Raw genomic sequence first — 22,697 nt, 5'->3', positions numbered from 1 at the left:
GAGCAAGATGACAAAGCGACTGTCATTCGTCATTGGCTGGGATTGTTTTATGACGTCCAACGATGATGACAGGTAAATGGGCTATTGGCCTATTCACGCGCGCAAACCCGAACATCGGACGTTCGCAGGATAAACTCTAGAAGGACACAAAACGAATTGACCTCATCCAAAGACAAAGAAAGGGCAAGCAATTAATTTAGAACTATGAAATGTTAGTAACAAAGAGAAAAGGCATAAACAAGGGCGGATACGTACATGTGAAAGGGGTTATACAATTTGTTTACGCATTTTGTTGCTAAAACGTATTTCTCGTTTAACTAATTATAACTAATATTTCACAGGGTCGAGGGTATTTTCGTTATTAACAAATTTAATTTTCTGATCAATATTAAACTTGGTAAACATTTTTTTAAACAAATTACAGACTTAGAAAATTACTAGCGTTCGTCAAATAAAACCAAACCTCACCTCACCAAATTAATTACAACATATTTACTAATGCAAAATACAAACAACTATATTTTTAAAATAAACTAATATATTACCGTTATTAGTTGTTATTGTTAATAACCTTCAAAGAACATAGAAATTGTTGCCATATTCTTTATACTTAATAACACGCATAGGCGTACGAGCTCCCAATTTTGTACGGGGAGGGGGGGGGGGGGGGGAGAGGTTAGCCTAATTTTTGCCTGAATTAAACAAAAGTGCCCAAATCTGGCTAACCAGATTTATTCATAATAGCATTACTGCCAAACAGCTATATAGGGTTACAAACGAATAACTATGCATTGTACATGGATTATAACTAATATTGTGAGAAATACATGTTGAAAAGTCTTTAGGCCAGCTCATTTTGCTCGAATATTTCTATCGTTTTTGCCCGAATTAGAGGATTTTCTGCAACCCCCCCCCCCCCCCCCAGTCTCGTACGCTTATGGTAACACGAAGTCGTGAAATAGCGCTCAATGCACTCTTCCGAGTGTTTAACCCTAGCAAGACTGGGTTTTTTTAAAGTTTAGAACACTATCTTTCCTTAAAGGGACATTCCTGACTTTGCTGCAATGTTTTAAGATGTTATCGACTAACAGAGACGTTTTGGCGACTGTAATTACATATCAAATATAATTTTCTGCATAACATATTAGTGGCTGTATATTAAACATGTTTCTGATCGTTCTAATATTTGTACTAGGTTAAATTTCATTATATTTCCTAAAAAAGGATTTTTTCGTACGTACGAAATTATTTGAAGACAAACTCCAGTTTGGTCTTCTTACAAATATTAAGAGGACCAGAAACACATTGAATATACAGACACTGATATTCTAAACAAGAAAATATATTTAATATGTAAGTTTAATCGTAGAAATATTTTATTTGTCGGAAACATCTTACAATGCAGCAAACTTAGGAATGTCCCTTTAACCTGTTATAAATATACAGATAAATAAAGAATAAATTTTTACATGTATACGGAATTATTTTGGACAAAAATCAATACTGACATACTATAAAACATTACGATGTCTTGAAATACATTGGTTATGCAGAGATATTCATATTCTAAGCAAGAAAATGTAGATATTTTATTCGCTGAAAACCTTTTAAAATGGTCATAAACTCAGGATTGTCCCTTTAATTTATTTTTTAAAAGAACAGCGAAGAATGGTATTTGGCGGTAAAACCTAAGGTGAATTGGCTATTTTTTGGTAGACAGCTTTTTAGTGGCATTTATTAGACTGGACCGGCCTCGGTGCGTCGTGGTTAGGCCATCGGTCTACAGGCTGGTAGGTACTGAGTTCGGATCCCAGTCGAGGCATGGAATTTTTAATCCAGATACTGACTCCAAACCCTGAGTGAGTGCTTCGCAAGGCTCAGTGGGTAGGTGTAAACCACATGCACCGACCAGTGATCCATAACTGGTTCAACAAAGGCCATGGTTTGTGCTATCTTGCCTGTGGGAAGCGCAAATAAAAGATCCCTTGCTGCTAATCGGAAAGAGTAGCCTATGTAGTGGCAACAGCGGGTTTCCTCTTAAACTCTGTGTGGTCCTTAACCATATGTCTGACGCTATATAACCGTAAATAAAATGTGTTGAGTGCGTCGTTAAATATAATATTTCTTTCTTTTTTTATTAGACTGAAGTTGACAGGGAGAGCATGTAATTTGCAAACAAGCATAACTTGTTAACAATGAAGGAAATGTTTTATTTAACGACGCATTCAACACATTTTATTTACGGTTATATGGCGTCGGACATATGGTTAAGGACCACACAGATATTGAGAGAGGAAACCCGCTGTCGCCATGCAATGTGCTACTCTTTCCAATTAGCAGCAAGGGATCTTTTATATGCACCATCCCATAAACAGGATAGCACATACCACGGCCTTTGAAGTACCAGTCGTGGTGCACTGTCTGGAGCGAAAAATAGCCCAATAAGCCCACTGACGGGAATCGATCCCAAACCGAACTATGTGTACCACTGAGCTACGTATCGCCCCTTGTTAACAATGAAGATTTCTTAATGGTAATTCTAGCTAATGCATAAGTAGTGCATTTAGTGTGAAAAATGGGCGCACTCCGGTCAGGTTTAGTTGGTGTGTTTGTTTAAACCAATATCCTGGGAGAAAGAGCTGGACAACAGCCCCAAGTTCGGCCAGCAAACGTTTCGTTAACGTTCGCGAACTATTTGATTTGTTCTCGACGTGGCCATTTGGTTTACCGTGAAGCGCACAAAGCAGTCTAACGAAAAAAATTCTGCTCGCTCTGACTGAACTCCCCTCTAGGGGTTGTCCTTTTCAGGGTTATGTGACCCAGGCAGGCAAAGGTTAAAAAAAAAAAAATCCACGGGCCTACTGGTATTAATCAAAGCCACTAACACCGCGTTATAGAAACATACTTGGTAAATAACTGTGGTTTGTTTCCATACAGTAGCCTACGAGCAGACGAATATACCGTGAACTGCGTGCTTGTGCATTAATTGGATACAACCACTAAAAGTGAATTAGCATGAAATGACATGGCCTGCCAGAAGCCAAATATATTATATGTGTCATGGCACGATTATGTAACATCTGACGTAACGGAAATTCATATTTTGTCCGAATTCTTGGCCTGTCTTGCCTTCAGTTGACACGAGCACCTGCCCCAAGTTCATCCAGCAAACGTTTCGCTAACATTCGCGAACTATTTGATTGGTTCCCAACGCGGCCACTGGGTTTACTGTGAAGCGCATAAACCAGTAGCGGGCATTTTTCTGCTCTCTCTCTGTCTCTGTCTTTCTCTGTCTCTCTCTGTCTGTCTGTCTGTCTTTCTCTGTCTCTCTCTGTCTGTCTGTCTGTCTGTCTCTCTCTCTCTCTCTCTCTCTCTCTCTCTCTCTCTCTCTCTCTCTCTCTCTGTGTCTGTCTGTCTGTCTGTCTGTCTCTCTCTCTCTGTCTGTCTCTGTATCTGTCTATCTCTGTCTGTCTGTGTGTGTGTGTGTGTGTCTCTCTCTCTCTCTCTGTCTGTCTGTCTGTCTGTCTCTCTCTCTCTCTCTCTCTCTCTCTCTCTCTCTCTCTCTCTCTCTCTCTCTCTCTCTCTCTGTGTCTGTCTGTCTGTCTCTTTCGGTCTCTGTCTATCTCTGTGTGTCTGTCTGTCTGTCTCTATCTTTCCTTCTGTCTCTATCTTTCCTTCTGTCTCTCTGTCGCTCTCTCTCTCTCTCTCTCTCTCTCTCTCTCTCTCTCTCTCTCTCTCTCTCTCTCTCTCTCTCTCTCTCTCTCTCATATGTGATAATGTACATGTATTTTCAATGAAAACGAACATGAGTGCACTATAGGGAATAACAAACATGTTTAATGACTCATGACTCAACTTGGTTCTCGACCCCAACAAATATTTGGATATTTTTTTTCAAAAGATATGTTAGGATATGCATCCACTGGAATATTTGAAGAGCTGGGCTAAAACTGTGCCGAACAAACTTGAAATTGCAACAAACTCAAAATTGTGCAACTAAACTCAACATTATGCCTAGCAAATTCAGAATTAGTCTCCTTGGAATGGGAAACGTTAAAAACGAATTCCTGTATAGTTCTACTCTTGTCTAGATGTCGAAGAGTGACATCTCGAAGTGCCATTTCCGTTATGTAATTCTTACCGAACCAAACAAGCGCCGCGTCTTGTATTTCGCCGAGTTGATGAATAGTCTTTTGCAGACATTTATCTCGAGATGACAGCCATCTTTGATCCTGTTACGAAAATAAAGGTGTCGCGTCATATATTAATCAAAAGTGTCTTAATTCTACTGGCTGTGAAATGTTTAATAACGATTGTAACGTAATAATGTTGTAGTTACTTTTATTTATCGGTTTTTTTTTTTAAAGGAGACTTTGTTTTGTTTAACGACACCATTAGAGCACATTGATTAATTCATCATTGGCTATTGGATGTCAAACGTTTGGTAATTCTGATTCGTAGTCATCAGAGGAAACCTGCTAAATTTTTTCCTAATGCACTTAGGGCTCTTTAATATTCACTTTCCCATAGACAGGAAAGCACATACCACGGTCTTTGACCAGTTGTGGAGCACTGGTTGGAACGAGAGAAAACCCAATCAGTTGAATGGAATCACAGAGGTGGTTCGATCCTGCGACGCAAGCACCTCAATCAAGCACTCAACCGACTGAGCTAACTCCCGCCCTTATGGTTTTCAGTAAAACACCTTTAAACTACACGCGCGTCTGCAGAGTGAAGAAGGGGCTATTTCATTTCATTTCAAATTATTTTCGTGCTTATATCCAATTAGACCGGCCTCGGTGGCGCAGCGGTTAAGCCATCGGACTACAGGCTGGTAGGTACTGAGTTCGGATCCCAGTCGAGGCATGGGATTTTTAATCCAGATACCGACTCCAAACCCTGAGTGAGTGCTCCGCAAGGCTCAATGGGTAGGTGTAAACCACATGCACCGACCAGTGATCCATAACTGGTTGAACAAAGACCATGGTTTGTGCTATCCTGCCTGTGGGAAGCGCAAATAAAAGATCCCTTGCTGCCTGTCGTAAAAGAGTAGCCTATGTGGCGACAGCGGGTTTCCTCTAAAAAAACACCAGTGTCAGAATGACCATATGTTTGACGCCCAGTAGCCGATGATAAGATTAAAAATCAATGTGCTCTAGTGGCGTCGTTAAATAAAACAAACTTTACTTTACTTTATATCCATTTAATGTTCAAGCACACTGTCCTGGGCACAAAACTCACCTCAGCTATCTGGGCTGTCTGTCCAGGACAGTGGGTTAGTTGTTAGTGGTTTGTGAGAGAGAAGAGGGTGTAGTGGTCTTAAACTAGGCTGCGAACCCATTGCACGAAGACTAAGGTTTTAATTTTTGGTTGTAGCAAAAAGCACTATAAAAAAAGCTATTTAATTTAGGAAACATAATTTCAGAGAATGTAGAGATCTACAAGTACCTTGCAATAATTTTTCATAAGTTTAATAAGTTTACTAATACTAGAAAAGCTTTGTTTTCATAATCCGAAAAAGTTATGTATTTTTATTTTAAAACAAGGAATGCGGTATGAACTTTCTGTACAAATTCTCTTGAAATTGTTTGATTGTATGGTACAACCTATGGTTGCGAGATTTATTAATATTATTATTTTTTTTTATTATTTTTTTTTTTGGTTGCGAGATTTGGGGTTTTAAAAACTTGTCTTAATTAGAAACGTTACAAAATAAATTCATAAAGTTTCTGTTGCCAGTTAAAAAGTCAACGCCTGTGGATATGTTATATGGAGAACTGGGAAGTTACCCAATCTGCCTTGATGTGAAATAAGAATGATCACTTTTTGGTTTAAAGAGACATACCTTAGATTTTAAACACCATTGGAGCCGATTATGATCACTGAAATAAAAAATTACTTAGATTTTATTGTTTAGATTATCCGTTTTCGTACAACCGAAGTTTTTCTGGTCATCCTGGTGTTTCTAATACCACAAAATGCATTTTTCATATTTTTAAAAACGCACATGCGTCTGAGAAGTAATGATTATGGAGTCGCGTTTTAGTCTATTTTTAAGGGTATTTCAACGTCACAGACTCTTGTTTCACTCTGTTGTATGCAAATTTGTTACACGTTTGTAAATTAACCAAACTTAGTGTCCATTCTTACCGATTGAAACTAGGGTCTAGGTGGAAAATATGCCTTAGTGTTTGAAAACTAGGGTATGTCCCTTTAAATTAATAACTGGAAAACACACAAAGTTATCATTCTTGATATATGTCTCATTGCTGAATGATTATATAATGGAATATGTGATCATAAATGGTTAATGTTTATAAAATCTGTTTTTGAAGACGCTGGATATATTGATGTATGGACTGCACAGTGTAACCAGCTACCAAATGTAAATCTATTAAAACAAAGAATTGTTGGAAGATTACAGGATCCGATCAGTTCTTATAAACATGGAACAAAGACATTGCTAATTTATCTTCCCATTGAAAAAGGCAGATGGAAAATAATAACTTTGACAAATAGAACATGCTTTCTGTGTACAAATAACGAAATTGGTGTTGAATTTAATTATGTAATGTGTTGTCCTTTTTTAAATATGAAAGAAAAAGATTTCTGGCAAAGTGTTGCCAGTCTAGACCAAATATTTACAAATTTAGAATGCTATTTGACAATAAAAAAACACCCTGGTGTTCTCAGAAAGCTAGCAAGTTTTCTGTAAACAAATTATGCATATTCATAAGTCCCATGGCTGAAATCTATGTTTTTACAAATTTATTTTATTTGTATAAACAATGTATGTCTTCAAATGCAAATATGAACCCATAGATATACACTTTTTTTTTACACGTTTGAATATCTGATGTACATTATTATTATGACGAATGTGCCATCGTGTCATTTATTTATTTACATATATTTTTATAATGTACCTCAAATACCGTTGAAATGCGTCCAGAGTGTAAATAAAGTTCAATTCATTTCAGTCGAAGTAAAGCCAAACTAGTTCTTCCCTTGTTTGTTTTAGCATGTGTTGTACCATGTTTCAGTAGCCTAGCGCCATATTGCTTTAATCAGCGTTATGTTGGCCTAAGATTAAACAAGTCATTTTCTAAAACTGCCTTTACAAAACGTTCAAAAATGTATTATTAATTAATAAAATAAGCCTGTTATATATGTTGCCATTCATTAATTAAATCAAACGCATTAATTACATTTATTTTTATTTCAAGTATTATTATTATTTGTGTCTAATGAAAAAAATGTCTTGAACATTACGAAAATGCCCCAAAAGTGTTTAGTCTACCATGCTTTGCCAAATTAATAAGGAAAACACTACAAACCGATTACTTTTCGATTATAACCAATCATAGGAACATCACCAGAATGCATATTTTATTTTGTTTACAAATATTTGTGCATGCATACTTGCATTAAAAAAAAACAACATATATCTATCGTTGATCAACATAGCGGAAACGTCAAACCTAGTGTCACGACAGGTTCAAATAGGCTACCGTTCAGTGGAAACCCATGAACCATTTATAACAAAACATCATTGGTATGACAGGCGATCATTTTAAAATATCTTTTTGATCGTGACGAACGAAGACATGTGGTTCCAAAGTTGAGCCACCACCAAAGAAACAAAGAAAGATTATTAAGAAGTAGAAAAAAAAAAAAATGGAGAAGAGAGGCTATTTATAAATTTATGATCACGTATCCATCGATCAAATTTACAAAAGACTGTTTTTCGGCACACATGCATGCATGACAGTACGGAGATGTCAATCAAATTCAATGACAGCTCATAGCCTCGGGGCACACCCAATGAACGCCAAGTACTGCAGTTTGTCATGATAAATATATATAAACGTAGAAGGAGGCTTACAAAGCTTGACACATTTGTGTCATTGGTACCCGCCCTTCCCACAGTACTCTCGTATACCTTTCGTTTTCAAGAACAGAAAAGGACCCAATCCCAAAAGGTTCCAGCAACGAGCTACCTTTCGATCAACTAACTCAAATGAACAAATTAGCTCTATTTTCAATGTTGATGAACCATTCTAAATTATGCGTAAAAATTACCTTCAAGAAAATGCGCAACATTTTCTATTTGGCTTTAATCCAATCTGATTAAAATTAGCTACACTGGTTAATAACGAGTAGAGCTAATTTTATTCAGATTGGCTTTAAAGGGACATTCCCTAGTTTTAGCTCATGAAAATAATTATTAACATTATGTTTACTAGTAGTTAATCTACAAACCTGTAACACATTTGGATAAAGTTACAATTGAGTGAAACATGAGTCTGTGACTTTGAAATGCTGAAATACCCTCTAAAAACAAACTAAACCTCGACTTCTTAACTGTTACCTCTCAGACGCACGTGCGTTTTTAAAAATATGAGAAATGCATTTTGTGATATCAAAAACAACAGGATGACCAAAAACACTTCGAATGTACGGAAATGGATAATCGAAACAATAAAATCTAAGTAAAGTATGATTTCTGTTATCAAAAACGGCTCTAATAGTAAAAAATATGTCTTAGTGTTTAAAAACTAGGGTATGTGCCTTTAATCCTACGGGGCATTTGCAAATTTAATAGCACCAAAACCAGGTAATATTGTTCTTCCATTTAAACTGCCGCACAAGTCTGTCTTTAAAATCATGGTACAGACATGATTGCCACATTTGGTTGAACTATGGCAAATATAATCCCATATGCGACAATGTTAACATGTGGCTAAATTATATATGCAATATATCCAGGGGCGGATTATGGTGGTGGTGCAGGGGGGGGGGGGGTCCCAGCACATATATCTAAATTTATGTCCACGTAAAATTTATAATTTCAAATTATAAACATTTACATATTGTTTCGGACCGCCCCCGTACCTAAAGCAAAATCCGCCCCTGACATCAACCATAATATTACCAATAAACATGCATACCACAACACCTACCCCCTCCCCCCCCCCAACCCCAAACAAAAGTACTAACTGAAGAAAGTGGAACCTTTTATGGATTATTTTCAATTTTACGAGATTTATTTTTTTAAACAGCGCCGTTGTTTTACACAATATTTTATACTTATATTTAGCTTTACAGGTACGTCATACATGTTTCAATCACAGTGGTACTAGGTACATATATTATGGATGAAATAGAGCTGCATACATTAACTGATCAGATAAAACATTTTTTTTTTAAAAGAAGAAAAAAGAAAGAAAAAAAAAGATACCGTCACATTTATCACCAATAGCAAGATTGGTAGTATTAACTGCGGTATGAAAAGTTGAGAGTACTTCGAACTTTGACTCTGTCGGATGTTAAATATTTGATGTAGTGCTACCCATAAACACTGCCTTGATAGTTTCTAAAGACACGGCGCGACAATTAATATGTGTCTACACTGTCACTGACAGGCATCCTTCAAACTTTCTTATAGCTCGACAGAATTAGGGGGTTACCGAGTTCACCGTTGGCACTTCATAGACAAAGGTAGTCTTGGTCGTCCAAGACTTTTGTAAACAGAACATATTTAAACTATAGTCCGTTTGCATTAAAAGAGAACCGAAGAATTGACATAAAGTTAAAAGTTTGTTTTGTTTAACGACAGCACTAGATCATATATATTTATTAATCATCTAATGGATGTCAGACATTTAGTAATTTTAACATATAGTCTTAGAGAGGAAACACGATACATGTTTCCATCAGTAGCAAGGGATCTTTTGTATGCATAATCCCACAGACAGGATAATACATACCACAGCCTTTAATATGCCATTCGTGTTGCACTGGCAGGAACGAGAAATAGCCCAATGGGCCCACCGACGATGAATTGACATATAACTCTGAAAAGTAATAATGTTAAAACTTGTATTAAAACATATTGTTGAGTTTTAAGCCCATGTCAATATTTTTTCTAAACATTTCTATGTAAATAAAAAAAGTTTGTTACCAAATTACCGTCATTCCATTTCATTTCAACTTATTTTTGTGCTTATATCCAATTAAGGTTTAAGCACGCTGTCCTGGGTACGCACATCAGCTATCTGGGGTAAAACTCGCTCTGGGTGGGATTCGGTACTGGGCTACGAACCCAATATCTACCATGAAGTGGCGACAGCGGGTTTCCTCTCTCAATATCTGTGGTCCTTAACCATATGTCTGACGGCATATAACCGTAAATAAAATGTGTTGAGTGCGTCGTTAAATAAAACATTTCTTTCTTTCTTTCCTGTAAAAAAAATTACCATCAAATTATAGAGATTAAATATCAGTTTAATATAGGGGAGAAGTCAAAATGTTAGACCAGCCATCTAATCGATAATGCAGTACAAAGAGACTGAAGGTAGAACTGCACGTGCAATACCTCGGCAGTTCCATCAGTTGTTGTCATACCTGTAACAAAAATAAGATTTAACCTGTGCAATTTGATGGTAATTTGAAAAGTAACTTTTTAATTATATTGAATTAAAAAAACCCACAAAACAAAACAAAACAAAAGAAAACCGGATACGGGTTTAAATCTTAATAATATATTTTTATATGAATTATATCTTTATTCACTATCGGGCCGTTCAATTACTACACACCGCTATTTTTGTCAAAATTAGACACCCTCCCTGGCCCTCTGTAACTAATTAATGGTATTAAATTACTGTGATAGCCACAAGAGACAAGCACCTGTTGTTTTTGGAGAGACAAGGACTGGGATGTGGAGGTGGACAGCGAAAGAAGTTGAAAGATAGGAGGAGTTGCCAGATCGGGAAGAAATGAGATGGAATTCAAAGGAGAGAAAGGTAAGGGGGCACTGGGATAAAAAAATATATATAATAATAATAAAAAAATTAAAATCTTTTTTTTTTTTTTTTAACTGTGATATATATTTTGACCGACAAAATTTCATACCACTTTTCTAACATATATACATATATGCCTAATTGTCTGCATTTTATTTTTGGTGAACCATGTGAATTTGTGCCCAAATTTTAAACTAGTGCACATTTGTATGGCTGAATTAAATTTTATTATTAGACTAAATGTATTGCAAATTTCTGTCCGATGCATACTCCCTACCCCGTCTTACTATGGGAACAATCCCTGATTTTACAAACAAATAAACAAACAAACAAACAAACATGGCCTCTTACCAACTAATTAACGGTATTAGCACAAACTCGGTTTGAAGTACGCTGTCATCTACAACGTATATACTATAACTGAATGAAGAACATTCAGTAATTAAAAACAAACAAATAAAAAATAAAAAACACACATTATCATTGTGTAATTCAACGTAAAACGTACACGTCCTAAATGCACTGTGTACGGTATAAAACGGTAGTGTGTACGAAACGTCAGGGACGAAACAAAATGGGTACGAATCGTCCCGTAACCAATTTATCAGTTCACTTTTGACACAAACGGCCATAAATACAAGCAATAATAAACACCCCTCCTTCCCCCTTCAAAAAAAAAAAAAAAAAAAAAAAAAAAAAAAAAAAAAAGAGGAAAAAAAAGAGGGAAAAAAAAAGAAGGAAAAAAACCAACAACAACCCCCACCCTAAACTTCCTGCGTCATGACTGACGTGACAGATATTCTTTTTTAAAGGAACTGTCCCGAGTTTCCTTTTTGGTGACTTATATTATATATTAAAGACATTTTCATGTGTTGCATATTAGTACGTGTAGTTAAACAACGTGTTCATTGTCATCCTAAAGTCTGTCATCGCTCAAAACGGATTTTACCTTTCAAAATTTAACACGTGCGAAAAATATGTATGTACATGTATTACGAAGTGAAATGAACAATGACTGTTATAAACATGAGCAAATACTTTGAATAAACAGACACCGGAATTCTAAAAACATTTTTTATTTAATATGTTTTTTTTTTTTTTTTTTTTTTTTTTTTTTTTTTTTTTAACGACAGCTCTTGAGTGCATTGATTTTTCAATCTTATGAAATCGACGATTCCACAAAGTCTTCATTGATTGATATTTTATTGCTTTTTAAAGAACAAATGGATTAGGCAACTTACTAGGCCTTCTCCAAAATACAAACATATTACGACAGTAATATATTTTTGCAATTTAAATATGAACAGAAATAAATATTATTGAAAAAAGACAGAATAAAGGAAACAGAAAAAAAAGAGACGCAATAAAGTTTTCTATGTATTCGATAATTAGACAGCAGGTTTGATAAAAGAAAACAGAAAACACAAACAACGCATCGCAATGCTTACGTAATGGCTACACAAATAATAATAATATCAATAAAATAATTTTAAAGATCCATACTTTATTTACTACTTAAGGGAAACAAAGTCTTGCATCTTGATAATTCTGTCCCGAGTCATGCCCCTTGCTATCCAAAGGTAGGACCCGGGATAGACATGCTCGAAACCTTAGTGGTATATAAGCATAATAAAATTATCCGCTCCACTCCGCATCTTGATACGGTAGGGGCGGGATTTAGCTCAGTCGGTTGAGTGCTCGTTTGAGGTGCTTGCGTCGCAGGATCGAACCACCTCGGTGGATCCATTCAGCTGATTGGGTTTTTTCCTCGTTCCAACCAGTGCACCACAACTGGACAAAGGCTGTGGTATATGCTTTCCTGTCTGTGGGAAAGTGTATATAAAAGATCCCTTGCTGCATTAGAAAATATGTAGCGGGTTTCCTCTGATGACTACGTGTCAGAATTACCAAATGTTTGACATCCAATAGCCGATGATTAATTAATCAATGTGCTCCAGTGGTGTCGTTACACAAAACAAACTATCTTGATACGGTCGCCATAGACAGACATGTTGCATAAAGACAGTTAACTTGCCGGGGGGAAAAAATACCCTGACATAACGTTATGGAGTGTTCGACTCAACTGAACGCGCCCATTCTGTATGTCGTCCACTAATGCTAGACTCAGGCGGTCAACTGTTACGACGAAGTTGGCCAACTAAACGGTTGCGCTGTCATTTCTCCAACTGACAATACAACTTACGATGGGTACGCTCAGATTAACAACTAATCGGTTGTAGGAGTTGTATACCACGAGAATCGAGTTGTAAGAGCACTCGGACCAATCGTGACTGCAGTTGGTAGTCTGACCCTAGCATAAACAAAAAATAATTTTAAAAATTCACTATTAAATTTAATTATTTGGTTGTAATTTTTGTGGGCACATATTTGAAGGTATAATGTTTACATTTCAAAGCAAAAATTAATAAATAATTTTGGCGGGAAGCCATCATTATGCAAGTTTTAGACTGAACCTTCAAAGCATAGCGGAATACCCACCTAGCAATAGCCCCAGGTACATGTTGAATTATCTGCGTATCTATTAAAGCAAAGACATGTTCGTTCTACCACACCCAATCTACGTCTATTTGGTGTCCAATATAACATAGGAATATGATTAAAGTTTGTTTAGTTTAACGACACCACTAGAGCACATTGAATTAGTAATCATCGGCTATTGTATATCAAACATTTGGTAATTCTGACACGTGGTCATCAAAGGAAACCCACTACATTTTTTTTGATGCAGCAAGGGATCTTCCCACAGACAGGATAGCACATACCACGGCCTTTGATATACCAGTCGTGGTGCACTGTGGAACGAGAATCATAGAAATTTGATTAAAGTTTGTTTTGTTTAATGACACCACTAGAGAACAGTGAATTATTAATCATCGGCTATTGGATGTCAAACATTTGGTAATTCTGACACGTGGTCATCAGATGAAACCCGCTACATTTTTTCATTAGCTCTTTTATATGCACTTTCTCACAGACTGGACAACACACACCACGGCTTTTGATATACCAGTCGTGGGGCATTAGTTGGACGAATACGATTAAAGAAAAGAAACGTTTGTTTAACGACACCTCAGCATGTCTTAAGGTTAAAGTTTGTTTTATTTAACGACACCGCTAAAGCACATTGATTAAATAATCATCGATTATTGGATGTCAAATAATAGATAATTCTGACAGTCTTATAGAGGAAACCCGCTACATTGTTCCGTTAGTAGCAAAGGACCTTTTATACACACCATCCCACAGACATGATACCACATACCGACATACACGGCCTTTGATATACCAGTCTTTGGGCACTGGAACGAGAAATAGCCAAATGGGAACACCGACAGGGATCGATCCTAGAACGACTGTGCATTAGACGAGCGCTCTACCACTGGACTACGTCCCGCCTCCACACTGTTAATGATTTAGCATTATATAGAACCATAGATTCGATTTTTTACGCGTCTGCACATCGAATCCCACGAACACACAAAATATTAAACACACTTAAGCTGGATTCATACTTCACCGCCGACTCTTGACGGCGAGTGGTCGACTCGCCCAGTTCTGCTTCTGATCAAAACCTAATCCTCATTTTTCAGTGAAGTCAGTGTGGTTTTAACACAGTTCATATCAAATTTTAGTGCCCGTTCGTTTAATTCTTTTCAATTTACCTAATAAAAAAAAAAAAAAAAAAAATGTAATTTCAGTTTCGCATGAGGTCAACAATCAAAGTATGAAGGGCGGGACGTAGCCCAGTGGTAAAACGCTCGCTCGACGCGCAGTCGGTCTGGGATCGATCCCCATCAGTGGACCTATTGGGCTATTTCTCGTTCCAGCCAGTGGTCCACAACTGGTGTAACAAAGGCTATGGTAGGTACTACACAGTCTGTGGGATGGTGCATATAAAAGATCCCTTGCTGCTAATCGAAAAAAGAGTAGCCCATGAAGTGGCGACAGCGGGTTTCCTCTCTCAATATCTGTGTGGTCCTTAACCATATGTCTGACGCCATATAACCGTAAATAAAATGTGTTAAATAAAACTTTTTTTTTTCTTTCAAAGTATGAATTGGTCTTTAAGCGAGCGATCGCACCCCCCCCCCCCCCCGATCCCCCATCCATCCCCCACCCGAAAACACTGCACGATGACACATTGACCGATAGTACGTTGCTCTCTCTGATGCACTGTTCGATGAGACACTGCCCGGAAAGGTCAATCACTGGAAAACATCTTAGAATGGCTGCAAACAAAGGCTTTTAAAGGGACTGTCCTGAGTTTGCAGGTATTGTTAGATGTTTTCGACTAACAGCCTTTTTGATGACTAGAAAACCCCCAACCCCCAAACCCCCCCCCAAAAAAACAAAAAAAAAAAACAACAACAACAACAACCCAATTTAGTATATCCATTGTGTTTGTGGTCATGTGTTTGTAACAGTCAGTGTTTATTTTCTTTATGATATATAATAATATTTATGATGTATATGTTTTCGTACCTAAAAAAATGTCGGAACGTAAAATCCGGTTTGGACTACTACAAGCATTAGGACGACAACAAACACCTTGTTTACACAGGCACTGATAGTCTACATAAAAAATATATTTAATATTTAATTTTAGTCAACGAAAATGATCTGTTAGTCGAACACGTCTTACAATGGAGGGGCGGGACGTAGCCCAGTGGTAAAGCGTTCGCTTGATGCGCAGTCGGTCTGTGTTCGATCTCCGTCGGTGGACCCATTGGGCTATTTCTCGCTCCAGCCAGTGCACCACGACTGGTATATCAAAGGCTGTGGTATGTACTATCCTGTCTGTGGGAAGGTGCATATAAAGATCCCTTGCTGCTAATTGAAAAGAGTAGCCCATGAAGTGGTGACAGCGGGTTTCCTCTCACAATATCTGTATGGTACTTAACCATATGTCTGACGCCATATAATCGTAAATAAAATGTGTTGAGTGCGTCGTTAAATAAAACATTTCCATCCTTCTCGCAATGGCAGCAAACTCAGGACTGTCCCTTTAAGAAATCTAACGTTATTTACGCATGCAGTGTAGACGTCAGAAGATGCCAGCAACAAGAGACCATTTATTATAATTCGCCAACCGGCCTCAGTGGTGTCGTGATTAAGCCATCGGACACAAGGCTGGTAGGTACTGTGTTCGCAGCCCGGTACCAGCTCCCACCCAGACAGAGTTTTAACGACTCAGTGGGTAGGTGTAAGACAACTACACTCTCTTCTCTCACTAACCACTAACTACTAACCCAATGTCCTGGACAGACAGCCCAGATAGCTGAGGTGTGTGCCCAGGACAGCATGTTGAATCTTAATTGGATATAAGCACGAAAATCAGTTAAAATGAAATGAAATAATTCGCCTTTTAATCGGTAGGGAAAGTTTGTTTTGTTTAATGACTCCACCAGAGCACATTGATTTATTAATCATCGACTATTGGATGTCAAACACATGGTCATTCTGAAATATAGTCTTAAGAGAGGAAATTTTCTTTATTTTTCCATTAGTAGCACGGAATCTTTTACATACACCATCCAATGTGAGTGCTTTATCCCTGGGCTACGTCCCCGTTCCTTTCACTGGGGTGGGATGCATACCTCAATGTTTGTCACGTACACAAATTAACAACTAACAGGATATTTTTACCTGACTTTTATTGTACATAATGACACTTTTTTCTTATCAATTGTATTTTAACACCACTACATTTATAATATAATATAAATACATATTATATGCACTACAAAGTTCTATTAAACGGTAATTTGTCAACTGATGAATAAATATGACACAATTTTCACTTCATATCAATACATTTCAATACTATTAAATGTACAATTTTAAATTATAATACAAATACACACGCACAATAGTTTTATTAAACGGTACTTCGATTAATAAATGTAACATAATTTTAATTTTTTATCGATATATTTCAACACTATTTAATATACAATACATTTTATAGGGACATACCCTGGTTTCAACCCGTGGAAATTAACACTAAGTTTAGTTAAAGGAACAGACCCTAGTTTCAACCCGTGAAAATTAACACTAAGTTTAGTTAATCTACAAACCTGTAACACATTTGGATAGAGTTACAACTGAGTGAAACATGAGTCTGTGATTTTGAATTGGTGAAATACCCTCTAAAAAATAGACTAAAACTTGACTCCATAACTATTACTTCTCAGACGCACATGCGTTTTTAAAACTATGAAAAATGCATTTTGTGATATTAAAAACACCAGGATGACCAAAAGCTCTTCGAATGTACGAAAATTGATAATCTAAACCATAAAATCTAAGTAAAGTATTTCAGTTGTCAAAAACGGCTATAATAGTTTAAAAAAAGATTCTTAGTGTTTAAAAACTAGGGTATGTCGCTTTAAGATTATAATATAAATACACATGTACTATATAATGATTATGTACACTTCTAAATTATTATATAAATACTCGTGTAGAGGACACCCGCTGTCGCCACATAGGCTACTCTTTTACGACAGGCAGCAAGGATCTTTTATTTGCACTTCTCACAGGCAGGATAGCACAAACCATGGCCTTTGGTGAACCAGTTATGGACCAGTTTACACCTACCCATTGAGCCTTGTGGAGCACTCACTCAGGGTTTGGAGTCGGTATCTGGATTAAAATCCCATGCCTCGACTGGGATCCGAACCCAGTACCTACCAGCCTGTAGACCGATGGCCTAACCACGACGCCACCGAGGCCGGTTAAATAGCCGATAACTGATTACGAATAAGGACATCCAAATAAAATTAACATATGAGGGGAGAAAAGGGGCACTTTAATAAAAACATTGGGGGGGGGGGGGGGGGGGGGAAGATCCTCTAACCCCTACCCTCCAACCCCACAGAATACTGGCCACACACATTTTCAAAATAGTCATATTTCAGGCCTGTTACTCTACGTGGTGATAAAATGTCTGTTGTCAACTTTTTACCAAGTTTGAAGAAAGACAGACTTGTTTGTTTATTCTTTAAAAGAGACCGTCTCGGATGTTTCCAACCGACAGCGTTCCAGCCAGTGCCCCACAACTGGTGTAACAAAGGACGTGGTATGTACTATCCTGTCTGTGGGATGGTGCATATAAAAGATCCTTTGCTGCTAACTGAAAAGAGTAGGCCATGAAGTGGCGACAGCGGGTTTCCCCTCTCAATATTTGTGTGGCCCTTAACGATATGACGCCATATTACCGTATTTAATATGTGTTCAGAGCGTCGTTAAATAAAACATTTCCTTCCTTCCAACCGATAGAACATTTTGAATGACTAAAATGACATATTATGAAATTCATTTTCTTGTTTAGAATATCAGTGTTCATATGAACAGTCTTTCTGATCACTTGAATACTGAATAAGTCCAGACTAGATTTTAACGCTCAATAATTTTTGGACTATTAGAGCCGTTTTTGATAACAGAAATCATACTTTACTTAGATTTTTTTTGTTTAGATTATCCATTTCCGTACATTCGAAGTGGTTTTGGTCATCCTGGTATTTTTAATATTGCAAAATGCATTTCTCATATTTTTAAAAACTCACGTGCGTCTGAGAAGTAACAGTTATGGAGTCGAGTTTTAGTCTATTTTTAGAAGGTATTTCACCATTTCAAGTCACAGACTCATGTTTTACTCAATTATAACTTTATCCAAATGTGTTACAGGTTTGTAGATTAACTAAACTTAGTGTTAATTTTCACGGGTTGAAACTAGGGTCTGTCCCTTTAACACATGGTGAAATGATTTAACTGGGGATGTTGCGGTGGAGTAGCCACTGAGATACACGTAACTGAAACTAGGGTATGTCCCTTTAATTGATATAATTTATCAAGAGAAAACGAAAATGAATACACATGATACATATTTACTCAACACATGTAGCACTGAATAGTATTATACAGACACTGATATTCAAAACATAAAAATTAATTCAATGTGTAATTTTAGTTTTTGAAAACGGCTGTTTGTCAAAACCTTTTTACAATGGCAGCAAACTCAGGACTTTCCCTTTAAAGAAACATACACTAGTTTTTAAACACTAAGGCATGTTTTTCACTATAAGAGCCGTTTATGATCACTGAAATCAAACATTACTTATATTTTATTGTTTAGACCGGCCTCGGTGGCGTCGTGGCAGGCCATCGGTCTACAGGCTGGTAGGTACTGGGTTCGGATCCCAGTCGAGGCATGGGATTTTTAATTCAAATACCGACTCTAAACCCTGAGTGAGTGCTCCGCAAGGCTCAATGGGTAGGTGTAAACCACTTGCATCCAACCAGTGATCCATAACTGGTTCAACAAAGGCCATGGTTTGTGCTATCCTGCCTGTGGGAAGCGCAAATAAAAGATCCCTTGCTGCCTGTCGAAAAAAGAGTAGCCTATGTGGCGACAGCGGGTTTCCTCTTCAAAACAGTGTCAAAATGACCATATGTTTGACGTCCAATAGCCGAAGATAAGATAAAAAATCAATGTGCTCTAGTGACGTCGTTAAATAAAACAAACTTTTTTTTTTTTTTTTATTTAGATTATCCATTTCCGTACAACCGAAATGTTTCTGGTCATGATGGGGTTTGTAAACCCACAAAATGCATTTTTCTGAAAAAACCCCACGTGCGTCTGACAAATAACGGTTATGGAGTCGAGTTTTAGTCTATCTTTAAAGGTATTTCAACATCACAGACTCTTGTTTCACTCTGTTGTATCCAAATTTGTTACAGGTTTGTAAATTAACCAAACTTAATGTCAATTTTTACGGGTTGAAGCTAGAGTCTAGGTGAAAAACATGCCTTAGTGTGTAAAAACTATGGTCTGTCACTTTAATAAACAATAGCTTTGTTGACAGTAGTGATCATTTTGGAAAAAAGAAGAAGTGCTATTGACAACGCCCACATTTTCGGAATTCTCAGCCTATCTCATTTTGATCAGCGGGTCTCGGTGAACTAGAAAACAGAGACCTCTGAGAATAGAACATTGGGGAAAACCACTTATGGATTACGCAACAACAAATTCAGAAAACTGATTTCGTCTTTGCATAACACTTCATGATCATGTAAATGATTTCCTAACTTTAATGCGCGAACAAAAAATTGATTAACCAAATCAAGACTGGAAAAAACGATGTGTGAACGAAACTAGCGTTCTCGCAATTTTTAGACGCTTGAAACATTTTCAAACTAAGGCGCATATTAAATTGTTCCCTAATCCGTATGTGCAAGCCTATACGTTTATATGTAATCTGCAATGCACAATCCGTCACAACCACTTTCTACCAAAATAGGTTTAGATTCCATTTATGCGCACAAGCGTACGAGGCAGGGGGCAGCGGGAGACAACTGCCCCCCCACCCCCCACCCCCACCCCTCCAGTGCTGGAGCAAAACCTAAAATACGTGCAAACATTATATAGATATTCGGGCAAAATGTACTAACCTGAGCTTTTTACCATTTATTTCAACCATTCTACCCTCAAAAATTTTTGTAATCCATGTAAAAATGGGTAGTGATTCATTTGCAACCTTCTCACTCCAGCCAGTGCACCACGACTGGTATATCAAAGGCTGTGGTATGAGCTATCCTATCTATCGGATGGTGCATATACAGGATCCCTTGCTGCTAATCGAAAAGAGTAGCCCATTAAGTGGCGACAGCAGGTTTGCTTCCTCAATATCTGTATGGTCCTTAACCATGTCTGACGCCATATAACCGCAAATAAAATGTGTTGAGTGCATCGTTAAATAAAACATTTCCTTCCTTTATAATGGACTCCGCTATTTTTTGATGAAGATGGTTACATTTTTGCACTCAAGCAGCATAAGGTAGAGCAATAAAATTATATGTTATTGCTGATTCTTCGTATAAAAAGATCTAGTTATGCTCAACCATAGTTGTCCATACTTTTCAAACAACCTAATATTGAAAAGACCAAACATTTCATGTATACTATCATAAATAAAACAGTCTATATTCAAACCATTCATGCACCTTCTAATCGTTAAGAACTTGAAATACAAAATAAATCTGTAAAACACAGCGTAGTAAATAAATATATCAGCATATTACTGACTGTTAACCAGCTTAGTAAAACAGCAGATCCAGAAGTGTCCAAATTTGGATTGAAGTCGAAACAGTTATTGTTCTTGACTTTAAAAAGTCGATCCACGCAAAAACCTCTTCCGTCGGAATACAGATCTCGTATTTTGGATCCTTTCAAAATGGCTGTCTGGCAGGCGGAGTACCAGGCGTCACAAAACCTCTCGCAGACGACAAGTCTCTCGCGGAAGTAGAAAATGTTTTGGTTTGGCGCGCAAATGTAGCACATGAGATAGTTCGTGTAACGCTGGCACGTTTCCGAAGCTCCCCGAAGCGGTTTTACTCGACCGAACGTTGCGGCGATTTCTTCCTGACGACAGCAGCTATTATCCTTGAACCAGGTGCAGTTCTTCAAACTGGGTTGAATTTCGGGAGCTCTGTTGTTGAAGAATGTACAAAACTGAAGTTCTATTTTGGCGACGTCTGCGGATAACACGCAGCGAAAACCGACGAATAAGGAGAGCCAAAGAATGGCGCATTTTAAAAGAGCGCTATTCATGACCATGTCAGTCAACTATCGAACTGTCGATCAGTTGATGGTTCCAACAAAACACACTGTCTTCTGATGTCTGTTAGGTCATTTGAACAGCCGGTTCGTTCTGCGAATTACTAAGATTCAGAGAGAAGTGTTCTAAACACAGACATGTCACACACAATTCACACACTATATAGGCCAAGCACTGTAACTAGATACGAAAAACAGCAGTTTCGACCATTTTCACTTCCCGAGAATATTATTGGAATTATCGATTTTCGGAATCGTTTCATCTTCCTTCGTGGGTAGTCGTGGTTTTTCGTGGCCAGTAATATTTGTACAGTTCTCTCGTAATCGATATTGTTTTGATTCTCAACAGTGAAGTTCAAACAGCATTATTAAAGGGGCAGACCCTAGTTTTTAAACACTACGGCATATGTTTCACTGTTAGAGCCGTTTTTTTATAACTAAAATAAGATATTACTTACATTTTAATGTTTAAATTATTAATTTCCGTACATCCCAAGTGGTGGTTATCCTCATGTTTTTAATACCAAAAACTAAATTTTGTTTTCACATTTTAAAAAACGCACGTACGTCCGAGAAGTAACGGTTATGGAGACAGTTTTGTACATTAACCAAACTTAGTGTCCATGTTAAGGGTTGAAACTAGGGTCTGTGACTGTAGAGGGAACTAGGCCTATGATGAGATGTCTGTCATTAATAAGTTGTTTCTGACTAACCGACCATTTTTGACAACTAAAATTACATTTTTGTTTTTAAACACCACAAACATTTAACAGAGAGACAAAGAAATTTTGTGGGTTTTTTTTTAAAGACATTACAAGCATGGATTATGATGAGATGAATGGTTAAGCCGCAGTATTTCCATTTCGGTATGGGACTACTTGACAAGGCCGTGCTCCACGCTTGCTGTCAGTTGAGTTATCTCGGTATCACCCGAGCCCGGGGTACACGGAACCTGCAGTGCCTATGTGTATGTAGCCTTACACCTACACATTGAGCCTAGCGGTGCACTCACTCTGAGTCAGAGCCGGTACTGCTATGAAAAATCCTCCCCCCCCCCCCCAAAAAAAAAAAAAATAAAAATTCCCCATTGCCAACATGTCAAAATTACCAAATGTTTGACATCCCATAGCCGATGATTAATTAATCAATGCGCTTTAGTTGTGTGGTTAAACAAAACAAACTTCTTGATCGTCGTACTATCTTTAGCTGCTTAAACTTCTTTTCTATTTTGTAATATATTTTTGTTTTGC

General features: G+C 37.4%; 1 protein-coding gene across 1 annotated transcript; it reads right to left on the bottom strand.

Moving 5' to 3' along the window:
• Nucleotides 1-20,515: 20,515 nt before the first annotated feature.
• Nucleotides 20,516-21,698, bottom strand: LOC121389645. Its single transcript, XM_041521289.1, has one exon. The coding sequence runs from the start codon at nucleotides 21,445-21,447 to the stop codon at nucleotides 20,845-20,847; it is 603 nt and encodes a 200-aa protein (XP_041377223.1). The 5' UTR covers nucleotides 21,448-21,698; the 3' UTR covers nucleotides 20,516-20,844.
• Between the last annotated feature and the right edge of the window lie 999 nt (nucleotides 21,699-22,697).

The sequence above is a fragment of the Gigantopelta aegis genome, chromosome 15 (assembly GCF_016097555.1).
Source record: "Gigantopelta aegis isolate Gae_Host chromosome 15, Gae_host_genome, whole genome shotgun sequence".
Classification (NCBI taxonomy): Eukaryota; Metazoa; Mollusca; class Gastropoda; order Neomphalida; family Peltospiridae; genus Gigantopelta; species Gigantopelta aegis.
This window is presented reverse-complemented; position numbering and strand designations above follow the sequence as displayed.

What these genes read in the sequence shown, in the direction of transcription:
- LOC121389645 (XM_041521289.1), bottom strand. Translation starts at nt 21,447, where the DNA reads ATGGTCATGAATAGCGCTCTTTTAAAATGCGCCATTCTTTGGCTCTCC.